Source organism: Melanotaenia boesemani, chromosome 11, assembly GCF_017639745.1.
Source record: "Melanotaenia boesemani isolate fMelBoe1 chromosome 11, fMelBoe1.pri, whole genome shotgun sequence".
NCBI classification, from domain to species: domain Eukaryota; kingdom Metazoa; phylum Chordata; class Actinopteri; order Atheriniformes; family Melanotaeniidae; genus Melanotaenia; species Melanotaenia boesemani.
In genome coordinates, this window is record NC_055692.1 from 35167513 (window position 1) to 35184837 (window position 17325).

Consider the following 17325-nt stretch of genomic DNA (forward strand, 5'->3'; position numbering starts at 1 on the left):
TTGATAGAAACGGTTTGGTTTGGCTGCTCCATCAGAGGATGCAGCGATCCAGCTGATGGGAGGGCAGCCGTCCCATCAGAGTCTGAGCAGGATGGACCAGAAACTGATCAGACACTTCGTTTCAGCGGCCCAACTAATATGACCAACTCTGATGGAGTGGTCTAATATTTTCTTGCCCATGCAAGACTGTCAGCTGACCTGATCTGTAATATAAAGGCATTAAAATGAAATAAAAAGGAGTACTGCTCTACTCATGCACAACATTTTACATTTGAGTATATTAGAACACATTTAGACACAATTATTACTAAACACACACTAGACTTGTTGGGAAGCCAAGTCCACTTATGCTCCACACGCTGCAACATGCTGCAAACACACTCCTCAGACTCAGAGGCTGTATGGGCGTGATCTGAGGGGTAAAATAGAGTTCTTTCATGTAGAGGAAAATACACGAGTCTGTTTTGAACAAATAGACTTTGAGATTTTTATTAGGATTTGTTGGAACATGTTCTTTATTTCACCTTTATCCGTCGCTGTTTTAAAAGGATCATTTAACTGTGGGGTTGTAAGAGTGGTTAGTGTGTTACCTGCTGTAGACAGCATTCAGTGCACATTGGTCATGAACTTGGAATTATTGTGTACTAAACTTGGTCCATGTCAGACGTCTAAACAGGGGCCGACTGATTCAGCCATTCAAACAACATTAATAGACGTCTGGTTTTTGGAAGGTCCAGTGTGGAGTGCTGACTGTACTTACTTTGTCTTTGTTATTGGTGACCTGCAGCTCCATCATCCGGAAGGTGGAGAGGACGGAGAACGAGAAGAGTAAAGCCATACTGGTGAGTGGATTAGTTGAATGGCAGTTTCAGAGCCAAAGAGGAGCAATGGTGCCCTTTGACATTTACATCAACCTCAAACTCGAAGAAGCTCTGGAGACAAAGCAAAGTGTGAAGATCAAAATCAACGGTGACATGTACACGGCTGACCCGAAGCTAAGAACAGCAGTTTCTACAAAGGGATCCAAGCAGGTCGAGCTGCTCAGAAAGGACTTGAAAGGTGAGTGAATGTTTGCAGAGTTCCTCATTTAGTCTTGTTTTTCTAAAAGCATTTGCTTTTTGGACATTTAAAACCTCCGTAACAGGATGTTTGAATCAGTGTGGACATATGACATATTACTCACATGTAACATGTCATGGATGGAAACCAAGCGGAAGAGCTGAAGTTGTTCCTCTAAAGAAGTAAATCTAAATATGACACCTCTTATTATTGTAGCAGTCGACAGCTCACTGCCTGCACACTGGGATGACATGAAAGGCGACATCGTGAAGCTGTTTCCTCTGACGGTGGGATCTACTGAGTACACTGCCGTGCAGACGGAGCTTACAAAGGCCGGACTTGCTCCGAACATCATCAGTGTATGTTGACTCTCTTATAAATAAACCGTTTGAACAGTTAAGTGCGGTATGGAGCAGAAGTGGTGAGTGGGCCAGTCCTCCTTTACATTTCTCTCCCAGCGCCAGACTTTACTATAATCTAGTGCTCTTAATCAACAGTTCTCCAGATTTCTGAAGGTATTTCAGAGTTTTTCTTTAGACATTTTCTATTTTTTTTTTACTCATATGTAACACAATGGGACAGCACATGTGTCCACATAAATTTCTCTTAGGTGCCAACAGAATATATATATCGTATCTCACTGGACCATACAATACGTATAATACTGTATTGTATTTTATCATACTGTATCACATTGTACTGTACCATATAGTACTGTAGTAGTATTTTACTGTATTGTAGTGTCACATCACATCGCGTTGTCTCATTTTGTAGTGTACCGCATAGTATCATGTGGTATCACATCATATTGTACTTTATTGTATAATATTGTACAGCTTACGATACAAAAGACAATAGCATTCTTTTGTACCGCATGGTATGGTATGGCATGGCATGGTATGGTATGGCATGGTATGGCATGGCATGGCATGGCATGGTATGGCATGGTATGGCATGGTATGGCATGGCATGGTATGGCATGGTATGGCATGGTATGGCACAGTATGGTATGGCATGGTATGGCATGGCATGGCATGGCATGGCATGGCATGGCATGGTATGGCATGGTATGGTATTTTCGTCCAGTCCTTGTCCCTGATCATGTGTAGAGGAAGGTTTTATTTAGGTTGTTCAGCAACTTAACACTGACTTATAAATTCTTGAAGCAAATACAAGGCCCATAATTCAAGACTGAAGTATTTCACATGACACAACTGGACTGAAGATCAGTGGCAACAGGTCTGATGGAGGGATGGATCCTCCCCAGAACCTGAAACTTAACATTATTGAAACAGAGTGGGACCAAACATCCAATGAAGAGCTCTGAAAGTCCTTCAAGACGTCTGGAGAAATATTCCTGACCTCTGATTTGATAAAAAGATAAAGTAATGTTGTCTTGAGTCAGTGCAGGATACAGATTTCACTGAGGAGGAACTGCAGAGGCAATGAGTAAAATGTTGTGTTCAATCTTTCTTGTCAGATTGAACGAGTCCAAAATGTGACTCTGTGGCAGAGCTATCAGCTGCTGAAGAAACAGCTGGAGAAGAAGAACAACCACACGAACAACGAAAAGCTGCTGTTTCATGGAACCGGTGCCGACTCCATCGATCTGATCAATAATAAAGGCTTCAACCGCAGCTACGCAGGACAACATGGTAACCAGACACAGAGCAGTTTAATATACCACATTACTCTTCTGTTTCACATCTTGCTGTTACAACGTTCTCTCACCTAATAACCCATAAAAACTGTGAAGTAAGTTTAGTAAACACGAATAAAAAAAGAATATGTTTAGAGATCAGTAACAGTTCAGAAGTAAAGGTGTTAGAAGAAGGTGTGTTTGTAGACACCAGCTGGGTTAAATCCTCTGATTTTAGATTATATAAATGTCATTTTACAGAATATATAGGGTTAGAGAATATTACTTATCCCCTCATAGAGTTCATGTTGCATTGGAATTACACCAAGAAGACCTCAAATTTCTCCTTTCCTTGACTATAACATTAACACCTCTGTCTCAGAAGCAGAAGGCAACCGTTTGCCCAGAGGCTGTTCTCAGGTCTCTGGGGGCCCTAAACAAAATTTCACATGGGGCCCCCCAACCAGCATTTATTATAACCAGAATCAGAAATTAAATTGTTGTAGCAGCAACGACAGAACAACAAGAACTGAAAGACAAGCAAAAGTGAAAATAATGAATCCATCGTTTACAGCAGGCTGAAACCCAGACTAAGAAGCAGCTCTCCCGTATTGCTCAGCCATAGTACCAGTTTAGTCTGATCAATCTTCCAGTGGAAGTCTTCCTATTTACCTTCAGTTCATGTCTGATGTGTGGGAGCACGAGAGATGATCCAGAGTCTTCATGGCAGTATCCAGCTAGCATACCTTTGCTCAGCTTAGTTTCATTTCTGTTTCCTCCTACTGCAGGTGCCATGTACGGGAAAGGCTCTTACTTTGCTGTGAACCCTGTGTATTCAGCGCAGGGCTACGCCAGAGCCGACGCAAAGGGACACAAGCGCATGTACCAGGCCCAGGTTCTTGTTGGAGACTACACCCAGGGAAATTCTGGCATGATAACACCTCCCTCCAAATCTGGGAATGCTGCCGACCTGTATGACAGCGTCACGGATAACAAAAATTCCCCAACCATGTTCGTTGTCTTCAACGACATCCAGGCGTACCCAGAATACCTGATCACATTTACGTAACCCATCATGTCCCCACTGATCTGAGAAAACGTCTAACTTCTGTCATACCTGTAGTTTAGAAAGCTGCCAGTTCCAATCTGACATAACAACTTGTAAAAGATGAATGGATGCTATTTACTCCTAAATAAAAATAACTTGATTCTTGAATTTGTAGTTTTCATTTAGAGAATATCTTCACTGTCATTCCACATGGTGTTAAAATTAGGAGGACTACTATGCACCTACAAGACATAAAATCAATAAATACACATAAAGCTTTGGCAGAATAAAATGACTGCTAAAATAATGATCAAAAGATTATGTTGTTTATTTTGTGGAAGCAGGGGTTTGTGATGCCATGGTGTTGTTTATTGTCCTTGCTAACATTCTGTATGGTTGACAGCTTCTCTTCTCGGTGCTGTACTCTTGTTTCTTCTTTTGGTGTCCTCGGTGTCTTCATAGTCCTTTCTGTGATATATGACTTCATCGTATGAAGATCTTCTCCTCTGGATCATGCTATTTTGTAGTGAATAACGTTAAGCTAGTGGTGTGGAAAATACTTTCATGTATAATAAAAAAAATTATGGTTTTGTTACAAAAAGTGACATTTTAAACAGATTTGCATCTCTGTGAGGTCTCTGGCCAACATGAAAACCCAAAACTACATGTGTGTGGCATCCTTATGTACCTTTCAGACAAAGACAGTCCGTAGTCCTAAATTGACCAAACCTGTGGAGCCACATAGGTTAACATGTAGGAGGTTGGGTACTGAAGCCCATTCTCTAAGACACCTAAGACACTAAGAATGGTAAAACCTATGTGTGCCTTACATCCTGTCTATACATGGAGTCTAAAATTCACTACTCTTAGCAAATTGCAGTCTGCTTAAGCTGCAACCCAGAATAATCCTAATCTATGTCATTTTAATTAACTCTAATTCTGAAATATTGAGATTAAGATACTTCAAATACATAAAATGCAACTTTTGGAGTGCAAAGTGGGAAAGGTACCAGAGCTACCTTAGTATTTTTAATGTAATTAGTGGTTCAGAAAACTACTGGTTCTGGATTTGATGGATCGGCAACGTCTGCCAGAAGCTAGCCGGTCAAACATGAGGAGCGAGGTGGGAAGAGTCCTTGAAGATGCTGTGTGCTCTGGATAGAACGTGACTATTAATGGTATCTGTGATAAAAGCTGATGATCTTTGGTCCTTGTGGTTCTCTGGACAGCTTTACACTCAGAGTACCTCCCTGTAACGCAGCATGTCAGGATGCTCTGGACGCTGGCTCTGTAGGACACCGGCAGCCGCCGTTATTTGGTTTTTCCCTCAGGAAGTGCCTGCTGGGCCTTTTTAATAATGGTTGTTTGGGGACAAGGTGAGAGTCGCTGATATGAACACCAAGGAATTTGTATGGTTCCACTCTCTCCAAACACTGTCCATTGATGAGTAGTGGGCTCTACATTGCTTGTGTTTTTCTGGTTCATTGATACTTGATCCATCAATGTGACTCATGTCTGAAAAGGTTGTAAAGTTTAGGACTGTTAAGAAGGTTCAGGTTAATGGCCTCAAACGTCCACGTATGATGGAAGTTAACATGAAACCAGTTTGTTTGGTTCTACTGATGAAAGCGTGTAGATGGTGAAGTTTGTGACTCCAGGTCAGAAGGAAGTTAAAGTACATCAGTGTCAAGATCCAAAGCAGGGAGTACTACAAATAGTCCCAAAAGAGAGTTAAGCTTGGTGACTTCCTCCATGACGAAGATCCACAGATGCAGTCCTGCTTCAGTCTGTAAAACTGATCCATGTGGGGGTAAACATGTCAGAGATCCTGGAACACATCATCAGAAAGAGTCTCTGTAGTTTTCAGCTCTGAAGTTGGTCCAGAGGACACCAAGCAGAGATGGAACAATGGGGATCGAACCTCAGCTCAGACCTGAAGGTACAGTTCAGGAGCCCCATTTCTAAAGCTGGCGTAGGTACAAAAACCGGATTACACCAGTTATAGTCAACTTTTGGGATTAATGAAAACCAAACTTGGCGGGAGAATGTTCCTACCTCCATGCAACTCTGACCATCCGTATATCTGGGAAAACGGGAAACTGCGACACCAACGGTCCAGAATAAAATCAAGGAGATGAAGAGGAGTCTGCTGCCAACATTTACCAGTCAGTAAAAGAAGATGTGAAAAGTAGCTTCAGTCATTTATTCTGAGGTCCAGCAGAGTGGGACAGACTGGAGGTCTAGAAGTGATGCAACACTTACGTTACACACAAGAGGTGGTTTTCCTTTATTTATTTATTCTTACACAATGCTTTTATAATTTTTGTCCCAATTTCTGTCAAAACGGTTTCCATTTCCTACAGCTCCTTGTCCACCTGGTTAATAGCGGTGAAGGTGTCCCTCTGCACCTGCAGGACTTCCTCTGAGGACACGGCTGCTGCGGTCGTAGGTGGAGTCTCTGGCCTCACCCTCTCCAACCACAGCTGCAGCCCCGCCCACCCAGCTAGAACACCCAGGAACTAGAAAGAAATATTATTTCGCTTTAGAGTTGATTCTGATTTATGAAGGGAAACAGGTGCCGGCTTTTATAAATCTAAAAGTAGAAACACCACCTGTAGTTTACTTTGCTACGATGATTGCTGAGATGATTAAATGGTGTGTGTAGAGCTCTTTTTTTTTTCTGACTCTGTGGCGCAATGGCAGTGAGTCTGACTCCAGATCAGAAGGTTACGTGTTCAAATCACGTCAGAGTCAGAAGCTGCTGTCACACGGGAATCTAATGAAAACAACAGCTGTGGAGAGAAATGTTGCTCAATAATTCATGTAGACGTGAAAATGTTTTCTAGATGTTTAAAACCACATTTGGGAGAACTGTGTCATGTTAAAGTGTGGAAACGTCCTGGCTGATGGGAACGCTCTTCTGGAACAGATCATCACATCCGTGAGGTTGAGGGTAAAACCTGCCGCTGCACCACAGAGTCAGAAAAGCTCCCTCCATGCAGCATCTAATGATGGATCCAAACAGCAGCTCTGTGGCTGAAAACTGGCTTCATGTCACCGTAGATCATATATGAACATCGTCGTTCATAAACCTGGGTCGTCCTCATTTAACTTTTTATTTATTTATTTTTTACCAGATGCTTAAGATCCAATTATCTCTTTTATGAGCAGGGCCTGGCCAGCATGGCGGCAGTAACACAAACAGGTGTTTACACCATACATGAAACTCTACCTAACAACATTAAAACACACATTAAAACAAAGAAAATTCATGTTCATGTCAATATTTTTATTAGTTTTTTATTCAGTTTATCTGAACGGGACATGTTGCACAGTAACGAGTATAAAAAAGTACACGATTTACAAAGTTAACATGACGGCTCATTCACATCTGTAAAAATAGGGAAAAATATTACATTTATTTTATGAATTTACATCAGGATAAAAATAAATAAAATATCTTAAAAATGCAGATTAACTGATAAAACAGTTGAAACGTCATAATATTTTCTAAAAGGATAGTTCATTAACATCTAGATAATGTGGTTGTACTTCTTTGTACTAATACAAAGATTATTTATTTCTGGGTTATCATGCTGTTATTTCTCTGGTCCATCCCTGGCTGCTGCTGCTGCTGATAGTCAGTGACGTTGTGTTTAGATGTTTTATTGGTTTAAAGCAGGTTATTAGAAACTTTCTAAGGATTCCATGTAGTTGATATTTTCCATGTATTAAATGTGAATAATGTTTTATTATGTAGTGTAAATGCTTGATAATGAAAATAAATGTATCTTGTTTGTAATTTCTTGTCCAACTAGTTAAGATTAAAAGAGGAACTGGTCTCTTGTTGAGGAGTGTGTGGCTCTTAAAAGAGCCGTTGTGTGTGTGTGTTTTGCAGTGGGGGGGTATCGGGGTCTACTTGGCCTTGGCGGGCTTCTCGGTCTTCTTGGGCAGCAGGACCGCCTGGATGTTGGGTAGCACGCCGCCCTGAGCGATGGTGACTCCGCCCAGCAGCTTGTTGAGCTCCTCGTCGTTGCGCACGGCCAGCTGCAGGTGACGCGGGATGATCCTGGTCTTCTTGTTGTCGCGAGCAGCGTTTCCAGCCAGCTCCAGGATCTCAGCGGTCAGGTACTCCAGCACAGCCGCCAGGTAGACGGGGGCTCCGGCTCCCACGCGCTGCGCATAGTTGCCTTTACGCAGCAGCCTGTGGACACGACCAACTGGGAACTGCAGTCCTGCGCGCGAGGAGCGGCTCTTGGCCTTGGCTCTAGCTTTACCGCCGGTCTTTCCGCGTCCAGACATTTTCTTTGTAGCTGCTCTCGTTCAGACAGAAGTCAGAGGAAGCGTGTGAGACAGCAGCGGGGCAAGCCTCCTTTATACGTCCGGGAGAGCGGGGCCGGGTCCTCCACCTCCAGCCGGGACACACGCTTCCCGCGGAGAAGCAGAGGGCGGCGCGCGGTGGCTTTGGCGCGCTTTCTTTAGTGGACTTTCCTCCAATAAGCAGCGCGCATCGAGGCGGGGCTGGCTCCTCGAGGCGGAGCTGGCTCCTCGAGGCGGGGCTGAGCGCCGGCAGGAGCCGCTGTCCAATCAGGAGCCGGAGCCGTGCGGCAGCGTCACCGGCTCTCCGGGCGGTCCCCCGGTTTAAGAGCAGCGGCTCTCCTCTCCTCCAGAGACTTTTCTCCTCCATTCTCATCCCAGAGAAACATGGCGAGAACCAAGCAGACTGCCCGCAAATCCACCGGAGGCAAAGCCCCCAGGAAGCAGCTGGCCACCAAGGCGGCCCGCAAGAGCGCTCCGGCCACCGGCGGCGTGAAGAAGCCTCACCGCTACAGGCCCGGTACCGTGGCTCTCAGGGAGATCCGACGCTACCAGAAATCCACCGAGCTGCTGATCCGCAAGCTGCCCTTCCAGCGCCTGGTCAGAGAGATCGCTCAGGACTTCAAGACCGACCTGCGCTTCCAGAGCTCCGCTGTCATGGCTCTGCAGGAGGCCAGCGAGGCCTACCTGGTCGGCCTGTTCGAGGACACCAACCTGTGCGCCATCCACGCCAAGAGGGTCACCATTATGCCCAAAGACATCCAGCTGGCCCGCCGCATCCGCGGAGAGAGAGCTTAGACCGCTTCACACACACTCACAGTCACACACACACACACAACGGCTCTTTTAAGAGCCACAACAACAGCTCGAGAGCTTCATCCTCATTTATTAAAACCAGACAACAATTAATGTAGATTTATTTAGTTTCAGCAGCATGACTGACTCATTGTAGACTTGTGAGCACATTTCAGGATTAGAATTAAAGGACTAATATTTGCCATTTGAACTGTGGTCATCCAGTCAGTGGAGCATAAGAGCATCATTGTTCCAATAAGCCTGGTGTTTGCTCAAGAGCTTCCATCTGCATCCATATGCAGATTCAGATATAATTAAAAATTCTTCTTAAAAAAAAAAAAGAAATTGTATAAGAAGTCTTGGTTCACAGATGCTGACATACAAGTATTATTGTCTGAAACACCAACCTGTGCAATGAGACAGACTAAATGAATAGTGTCTATATTTAATAATATAGACACTAGTAATACTACTATATTTACTATAGTATATTGCACTTAAATAAGAACAGCATAATTAAAGATATAAGATAAGATAAAACTTCATTAATCCCTCCATGGGGAAATTTGTGTTACTTTAACTCAACTACAGAAAAACAGTGAGAAAAGCAGAATAATAAAATAGAAATATTAAAAACAACTGCATAGAATAAAAACTATATACTACAGTAACTGGTGTTCTATGTAGCTAATATCTGTCTATACACACACACACACACACACATTTACATTTTCACATATACATAAATATGGCAGAATGAAGCATGTCATCCTATCATCTGTGTTGCTTTGTTTATGTACAGCACTTTGTTTCAACAGTGGTTGTTTTAAAGGGTTTTAGAAATAAAGTTGAGTTTTCCAGATTCGTGCTACTGTGTTGTGTTATCATCCTTTTTTACTAGAGGCAGTAATAACTTATGTGTTTGTTTCTATTTGTGGACTAAACTTGTTTATTTTCTGATGACAATAACGTGGCGATTCTATTCTATTCTTCTATTTTCTTCTATTTCTTCTCTACCCAGAAATCCACAGTGCCGTTGATAAAAAGTAGCTCCTCCTCGTCCTCTGTCAGGCAGCCAATCAGAGGAGGGGGGCCGCGCAGTGTGATCTCCATGCAGTCTGGATAAAAGCAGCCTCCGCTGCTCAGCACATCATCTCACTGCTGCAAAGTTGGAGAGGAAAACATGCCCGAACCCGCCAAGTCTGCGCCCAAGAAGGGCTCCAAGAAAGCGGTGACCAAGACCGCTGGCAAGGGAGGCAAGAAGAAGAGGAAGACCAGGAAGGAGAGCTACGCCATCTACGTGTACAAGGTGCTCAAGCAGGTCCACCCCGACACCGGCATCTCCTCCAAGGCCATGAGCATCATGAACTCGTTCGTCAACGACATCTTTGAGCGCATCGCCGCGGAGGCTTCTCGTCTGGCTCATTACAACAAGCGCTCCACCATCACGTCCAGGGAGATCCAGACCGCCGTGCGCCTCCTGTTGCCCGGTGAGCTGGCTAAGCACGCCGTGTCCGAGGGGACCAAGGCCGTCACCAAGTACACCAGCTCCAAGTAAACGGCTGTTTACACCACCCACCCAAACGGTCCTTTTCAGGACCACACACTCCCTCTCAGAGCACCTTCCGCTTGAGTCCTGCAGCTCTACACTGATCCTGTTACACATGTTCATTTCTGGAAGCCACATCAAGTTTGATTTGTTTCTCATGTAACTTATTCTGGGCCAAACACCAAGTGATGGAAGGAAAATATTTGGATTAAATAAGATTATAGGTCAGGTCACAACTAGATCTGTTTTCATGTTTAGGTTGTGTGTACAACGTGTTTGGTTTCTACAAACACTTCTGACCCTGAAGAAGATGCCTTCAGCCAGCAGAAGTTAGCAAGCTACTTGTTTTGTATGTGTGTGTTTTTTTTTTTTTTTTTTTTTTTTTTAAAATGCAGACTAATTTATTTTATTTAATTTATTAAACCTGCTCTGTTTTCTTTTAAAGTCAATAAGCCTGGCGAGCAATGACTGACTAGTATTGTAAAGTGTTACCAGACGCAAAATCTGCTTCATTACCAGGGAACGCCTTGGGGGTGAATCGGGAAGTAATGGGTAGTTAACCAGTACTTACTGGTACCCACAAAAACCAGACTTATTAAGGAACAAAAGAAATTCTTCATGAGTACTGGATTACTGAAAGATTATGGATTTCTTCCATAATCTTTCAGTGGTTGCCATTACACCCATGACCACTGTCAAAGTTCTCACCTGTAATTAGTCAGGACTCTACCAGCTGTTTTATTAATCTTCAATTCAATTTCTTTATTATCCCCAAAGGGAAATTGATTCAGGGAAGTGTACGGTTCATAATGAAGTCTAATAGAGGCCACATGTAAATAATATGAAAGATGACTGAAACAAATTGCACTTGAGCTTTAAGACCTGCTGTGTGAATGTAGCCTAAAAATTACTTAATCTCTTTCTAAAATAAAAGAAACCTGAGTTTAACCTACTTGAATGGTTCCATTAAGTTTTCCTACGTGTTGGGGAAATTTCATATTATTCCCTTTATTATATTGTGTCTACTGATCATGCTCCGTGTAAACAGGTTGTTTAGGTTCTTGGTAATTAAGTTTAATACTGAGTAGCCTGTTGCTATCATGCATTCTTTAGAACGGTTCGCTCTGACCTGTGTGACTTATCTGATACCAGCCAGGTGCCTCAGGATGACCCAGCCGGGCATCCTGCCTTAACGTCACTGGGGTTGTTTACGTGCTCAATAAACTGAAAAAGCTCATTAGGTTTGCTGAAGTGTCTAATCCTGTGTGAGGAACAGACAATCTCTTTGTTTGTATTTCATGATGTGCTGTGACATGATCATTCTGCTTAAAAGATGCTGCATGTGTGTTTCTTATCAGATTCTGTTCAGATCTCTGTGCTGTCAGACCTCTGAACAGTGTCTCGGATTGCAATTCTATTCTATTTTAATCCTGTGTTCAATAAACTTGTAATCATTTTTCACTTCAGAACAGACTCCTCATTCCTTGACAGAGTAACTTTTTGCCTCAACACTACGGTTGCCTCTTTACAAGACATGAGGCCCAAGATCTTAAAAAAAAATCTTATTGCTTAAAGTATTAAACAGCTTTATGCAATTTGTTATGAATTCTTCCAATTATAAATGTTCATGTATTCATACCTTTAATTTGAAGTAGGCATTTTATTTTGAAGACGGCTTATGCACTTCCTCTTCCTTTTCTTCACGTTCTACCTTCGACATGTTTCCAGCGGTACAGCGGTCACTGACGATGTAAGTTGTGTTTATTCTGAGACAAGATTAATTTTTAAATGTAACTTACTCTTTCTGCTAGTGTTGTCCCGCTCCTGTGTATGTTTGCACTCTTTAAAATGCCCATTTCTGCCCGTTAGCATGATCGCGATTTAGCATCGTTTAGCTAAGCGTATGACTGTTAGCTTCAGATTACTTTAAGCTAACATGTGCATGCTACATGTTTAAGTGTTATAGCAGCAGTATTTTATTTACCGTGAAGTGTTTCTTTAGGACACTGTATTTAATTTACAAGACTTACACACACACTTTACTGATAGCTTAAGTGCTTTCAGACCGAAGCCCTGCAGTGGTCAATTAGGCAAAAAATCAGCATCAGAGGTCAGATTCCTCAACACTATTGTAACCAGATAATGTTATTTCAGATGTCATGTTTTAATGTCGGTGCAAATCAGTGTAATTTGACAACTTTTTCTTCATTTAAAAGAAAAAATGTGACCACACTTTGGTTTTGTGATCTAAAAGTGGAATGATAATATCTTGTAAAGATGTTTATAAGTGATTTTTTTATACATTGTTTTTGTACTTTTTAACTCTGATATTTACACAGCCAATTAAATAATCTAATAGTATATCCAATTATGTGATATTTCTGTGTGTTTTTACAAGTAAATACAAAGAACTTTGTGAATTTGTGGACAATATTAAACTTTCTTTTACTACCATGTTTTCTTATTTTGAACAGTATGGTCGGGGAAGATTTGGACGAATCTGGAGGAGGCGAACATGGGTCTTTGGAATGAGAGGCATAACAGGCATGAGAAGGCGGCCCATTCTGAGGCTAGCCAGAAAACAGTCCTGGTGGCACTTGATCCCGGTCATAAGGTGTTATGATTGCCAAGGGACCACTATCATCTCAGATCAATGGAGGGTTTATATGACGGCACTGGCTAATAGTGGATATGTTCACTATTCAGTAAACCACAGCCGGTCATTTGTAAACGCAGAAACAGGTGCCCATACAAAGAACATTGGCTGTGAGTGGTCTACCTACAAATCCCAGGTCTGGAGACTGCCTGGCAATCGAACAGAGAACACCTTGAAGAAACAGCTTGCCTCAATAGAGTGGACACATTGGGTGGCCAAATCTCACAAGAATGGTGCACTTGGACATATGCTTCACGAGATATGCAAACAGTACAAAGTTTAAAATATATGGAAACGATAGTTTCCATTTATTGGGGGAAATGCTTGCGTGTGTGTGTGTGTCTAACTTCAAGGTACATTTTGTGTAATAAATACTGTCTCTTCTTCTGCAGTTATCAATTTTGAATGGTTTGCACATGTTAGATAGCTATATGCATAAAGCCTTATGATAAAAATGGTATCTAACATGTATAAGAAAGAGATCAAATTGTTATTTTCAATATAGAAAAAATGCCACAAAACTAGTAGGTACTGGTCAGGTAATGATTAGTTAATGCTTCGTTCCTCAGTAAGTACTTGGTATGATGTTTGACTTTACAATAATGTACACAAAAGTAGTAGTTACTGGTCAGGTACTGAGTAGTTAGTGATGCGTTCCTCAGTAAGTACTTGGTATGATGTTTGACTTTACAATAATGTACACAAAAGTAGTAGGTACTGATCAGGTACTGAGTAGTTAATGATGCGTTCCTCAGTAAGTACTTGGTATTATGTTTGACTTTTTTAGGAAGGTAAACAGTATAATAGATAATGACCAGTCAATGATTAAGTAATGACTTATTACTTAGTAAGTGATGAACAAGTAAAGGTAAGATGACACAGCAGTACAAGAATATATAAATGGTACTGCTTTTCATCCTTACAAAGGCTTCCAAAACCACCAGGAAACAGGTTTTAACTAAATGAGCTGTTCACTCAACGAGTCAGAGTAATCCAGTACTCACATGAAGAATTTCTCTTTTGTTCCTTAATGAGTCTGGTTTTTGTGGGTACCAGTAAGTACTGGTTAACTACCCATTACTTCCCATTACGCCTGTAAGGTGTTCACTAGTAACGAAGCAAATAATTAACCAGTAGTTCCCTAATAAGTCTGGTTTTTGTGGGTACCAGTAAGTACTGGTTAACTACCCATTACTTCCCATTACGCCTGTAAGGTGTTCACTAGTAACGAAGCAAATAATTAACCAGTAGTTCCCTAATAAGTCTGGTTTTTGTGGGTACCAGTAAGTACTGGTTAACTACCCATTACTTCCTGGTTCACCCCCAAGGCGTTCCCTAGTAACGAAGCAAATTTTGTGTCCAGTATTGTAAAGTGTTACCGACTGACGGTAATTCCACACAGGAGGTCTTCCAGACTTCCACCACCTTCAGCACACACAAGAAAAATAGACTCGTACAAGGAGAACGTTACATCCGGCCCACACGTGGTCGCAGGGAACCCATTACCCCGTGTTTTCAGGGTGGCCTCAGTGACCAGATGGGACAGTTAGCTTTATCAAATATATTTTAATTACATTTAATTCTTTTAATCGTAGAAAAACTCTCCAATAAGATGTGGAAACGGAGCAGCACTTTTCTGTTAGCCAACGTAAGGCAAAGTGCAATATTTGACAGAAAATCTATCTTTCAAGTCTACAAACAATTTACACCAGCACTTAAAAAAAAACACAAAAACACCCGACAAGACAGGACAACACACAGAGTTGTAATTCCTCCTCCATTTGCTTTCTGTATTGGTAAAGGATTCTCAACCGATCAGCTTGAAGCTGATAGGATAGCTGTTTACTAATAAGTCTTCAGCTGACCTTCTCTTGTCCAGATGACCCCTCTGGAACGAAACCTGTTGTTTCTGGGTTTGGGTGTCCTCTCTGCTTTAATTTCAAGACTGCAAGTGACGGGGTGATCGAGAGGCGCTTAAGGAACCACGTTGCAACTGCAGTACATTTCCAGGGTATTCCAGGGAAATATTTCTTTTTGGTTTTACACATTTTACATGTAACCAGTATGTTGAATTGGTATATTTGTTATTGCTACTGTAAGGCTGTCGTATTTCAACTGTTTTTCCAACAGATCTTTGAGCTACTGAGGGTGATTGAGGAGGTCTCGGGTCTAGGAGCCACGATAAGGACAATTTTGGAATATTAAGTTTTATTTGCTCATCATTTTGTTCAAGCTTTGCCTTTTTTTCTTTCCGTTCTTAAAAGATTTAGTGATGGAAAATCAAATTAATTGCAAATATGAGAACTCATACGTTAATTTCTTAATGTTACCTGTGTGATGGTGTCAACAAAATACCCAAAAAGTCATTGCAATGTTGTGAAAGGGTGTTTTGTTTTTTTATGGAGCGTCTCACAACAGAGCAGCTGGATTTTATCAAAAGCACTATGCTGACCTGATTGGTCCAGGTGAGAGTGGCTCTGAAGCAGGTAGATTATGTGTCTTCAATAGAGATGTGACATTCATGAACGAATCGATTCTTTCGAACAACTCTTTTAAATGAACGATGGGAACCGATTCACAGCTGTGAGCCGTTCATTTGTGAACCATTCTTTTTATATCCAAATTTTTGACACTGCCTTCATCAAATCAAATCAAACTTTATTTATAAAGCGCTTTTCATGCCATAGGCAACACAAAGTTCTTTACACGATTAAAAACACTCACTGAAATCTTTCACACAGTCACACGCACACACGGATAGACACACACACCAAGCCCCTCCCACCACCAACCAGCCTTCCAGCTAAAAATGACTGAATAAATAAATGAATAAATAAGTAAATAAGAAGTAGTACAGTTTAGTAAAATGAAAATGAAAATAAAGAACATGTGTGACGTCATAGAAGTCTGATGTCCAACACGCTCCATTCATGTGAAGCATCTATGGGCAGAAAGTATTGTTTTGAAACAAATACTCCTTACAAATACTGTGAGTTCTTTCCAAAACATTTACTAGAATTTGCACTGACTGCTCAGGTTTATCCTTTTTTATCTATATTTTTCCTATAATTACTTAATCTTGTATAGCAGTTATCATATAGGTACATATTTTTATTGTTGGTCATTCTTATATTGTGAAATTTTGAAAGATATTGTGAGAACGAGTCAGTCTTTTGAATGGCTCTTTGAAAGGAACGGCTCCTCAAGATCCGGCTCCCTTCAAAGAGCCAAAAATCCCATCTCTAGTCTTCAACACCAAGAACAATATGATAAGCAAACGGTAATCATCCCCTTATTCATCATGTCATCAACTTACTGTAAAACACTAACATCTGCTCATTATTGAACACTTACATAGGAATTCCTTTAACTGCAGTTGGATTCTCTTGGGACCATCCAGCTACTTTCAAACAGCCATAAATCCCATCTCTAGTTGGTACAGGATTAACAATTTATAAGCTATGAACACTGGTAACTCATTAGAAAAGAGTTAAACTAGTTTATTTTCACCGTTTAATCAACGGGTCTACATGTCCTTCATGAGGACGTACAGGAAGCTCTCCAAGTGAGATGTGTGGCTCTGAAAAGAGCCGTTTTTAATAAAGATGGTGATTTAACCTCCGAAGCCGTACAGGGTGCGGCCCTGTCTTTTCAGGGCGTAGACCACGTCCATGGCGGTCACGGTCTTCCTCTTGGCGTGCTCGGTGTAGGTGACGGCGTCACGGATGACGTTCTCCAGGAAAACCTTGAGCACACCGCGGGTCTCCTCGTAGATCAGACCAGAGATCCGCTTCACTCCCCCGCGGCGAGCCAGACGGCGGATGGCGGGCTTAGTAATTCCCTGGATGTTGTCCCGGAGGACTTTACGGTGGCGCTTAGCGCCTCCTTTACCGAGTCCCTTTCCTCCTTTTCCTCTGCCGCTCATTGTTAATCGATGTGGTTAAAAGAAACCGTGGCAGAAAACCGGTGGCGCTCCTCATTTATTTCCATTGTGCGGACGTGAAAGAGAACACTTCGGCGCCTCTGCTGATGGGCGGAGCCAAAATCAGCATCTCATTGTTTCTTGGATGGGTTTCAGTAAATCTCAATAAATCATTTTAAGCTAAACACTGACAGAGTTTTTTTGTCAGCTTTGCTTTCACCTTCTTTGCTTCTGACTTTCTGAAGAGATGAATCAGATGAAAACTGGTCCTGGATCATAGATAACGGTCAAACCACGACTTACATTAGAAAATCTTGCCCCTTCCCCCCTTTTTCCCTTT

At 41.9% G+C, this 17325-nt stretch overlaps 5 protein-coding genes, 1 long non-coding RNA gene and 1 other non-coding gene across 9 annotated transcripts in view; 5 read left to right on the forward strand and 2 right to left on the reverse strand.

Moving 5' to 3' along the window:
• Positions 1-3914, forward strand: part of LOC121648961 (protein mono-ADP-ribosyltransferase PARP14-like) — a 40321-nt gene extending 36407 nt beyond the window's left edge. For 2 of the 3 annotated variants that reach the window (XM_041999479.1, XM_041999481.1), the window contains exons 20-23: positions 788-1059; positions 1276-1418; positions 2540-2714; positions 3487-3914. In XM_041999479.1, the coding sequence (XP_041855413.1) occupies positions 788-1059; positions 1276-1418; positions 2540-2714; positions 3487-3767 (871 nt within the window). In that variant the 3' untranslated portion in view covers positions 3768-3914. The remainder of the gene's footprint in view (positions 1-787; positions 1060-1275; positions 1419-2539; positions 2715-3486) is intronic. The other variant, XM_041999480.1, reaches the window with a different exon arrangement.
• Positions 3915-6428: 2514 nt separating this feature from the next.
• On the forward strand, positions 6429-6500 carry trnaw-cca. The gene has a single exon. It is a non-coding gene; the product is annotated as a tRNA-Trp (tRNA).
• A 609-nt stretch (positions 6501-7109) lies between these two features.
• On the reverse strand, positions 7110-8205 carry LOC121648992 (histone H2A-like). The gene has a single exon (XM_041999525.1). The coding sequence runs from the start codon at positions 8046-8048 to the stop codon at positions 7662-7664; it is 387 nt and encodes a 128-aa protein (XP_041855459.1). The 5' UTR covers positions 8049-8205; the 3' UTR covers positions 7110-7661.
• Positions 8206-8389: 184 nt separating this feature from the next.
• LOC121648989 (histone H3) lies at positions 8390-8903 on the forward strand. Its single transcript, XM_041999521.1, has one exon. The coding sequence runs from the start codon at positions 8451-8453 to the stop codon at positions 8859-8861; it is 411 nt and encodes a 136-aa protein (XP_041855455.1). The 5' UTR covers positions 8390-8450; the 3' UTR covers positions 8862-8903.
• Positions 8904-9939: 1036 nt separating this feature from the next.
• Positions 9940-10730, forward strand: LOC121648993 (histone H2B 1/2). Its single transcript, XM_041999527.1, has one exon. It carries the CDS (start codon positions 10042-10044, stop codon positions 10414-10416), a length of 375 nt encoding a protein of 124 aa, XP_041855461.1. The 5' UTR covers positions 9940-10041; the 3' UTR covers positions 10417-10730.
• A 1312-nt stretch (positions 10731-12042) lies between these two features.
• On the forward strand, positions 12043-13319 carry LOC121649007. Its single transcript, XR_006012061.1, has 2 exons — positions 12043-12157; positions 12882-13319. It is a non-coding gene; the product is annotated as an uncharacterized LOC121649007 (long non-coding RNA).
• A 3315-nt stretch (positions 13320-16634) lies between these two features.
• LOC121648999 (histone H4) lies at positions 16635-17052 on the reverse strand. Its single transcript, XM_041999532.1, has one exon. The coding sequence runs from the start codon at positions 16986-16988 to the stop codon at positions 16677-16679; it is 312 nt and encodes a 103-aa protein (XP_041855466.1). The 5' UTR covers positions 16989-17052; the 3' UTR covers positions 16635-16676.
• Between the last annotated feature and the right edge of the window lie 273 nt (positions 17053-17325).

Bases quoted from the DNA above. Each gene is read 5' to 3' on its own strand.
- LOC121648989 (XM_041999521.1), top strand. From the start codon at position 8,451: ATGGCGAGAACCAAGCAGACTGCCCGCAAATCCACCGGAGGCAAAGCC.
- LOC121648992 (XM_041999525.1), bottom strand. From the start codon at position 8,048: ATGTCTGGACGCGGAAAGACCGGCGGTAAAGCTAGAGCCAAGGCCAAG.
- LOC121648999 (XM_041999532.1), bottom strand. From the start codon at position 16,988: ATGAGCGGCAGAGGAAAAGGAGGAAAGGGACTCGGTAAAGGAGGCGCT.
- LOC121648993 (XM_041999527.1), top strand. From the start codon at position 10,042: ATGCCCGAACCCGCCAAGTCTGCGCCCAAGAAGGGCTCCAAGAAAGCG.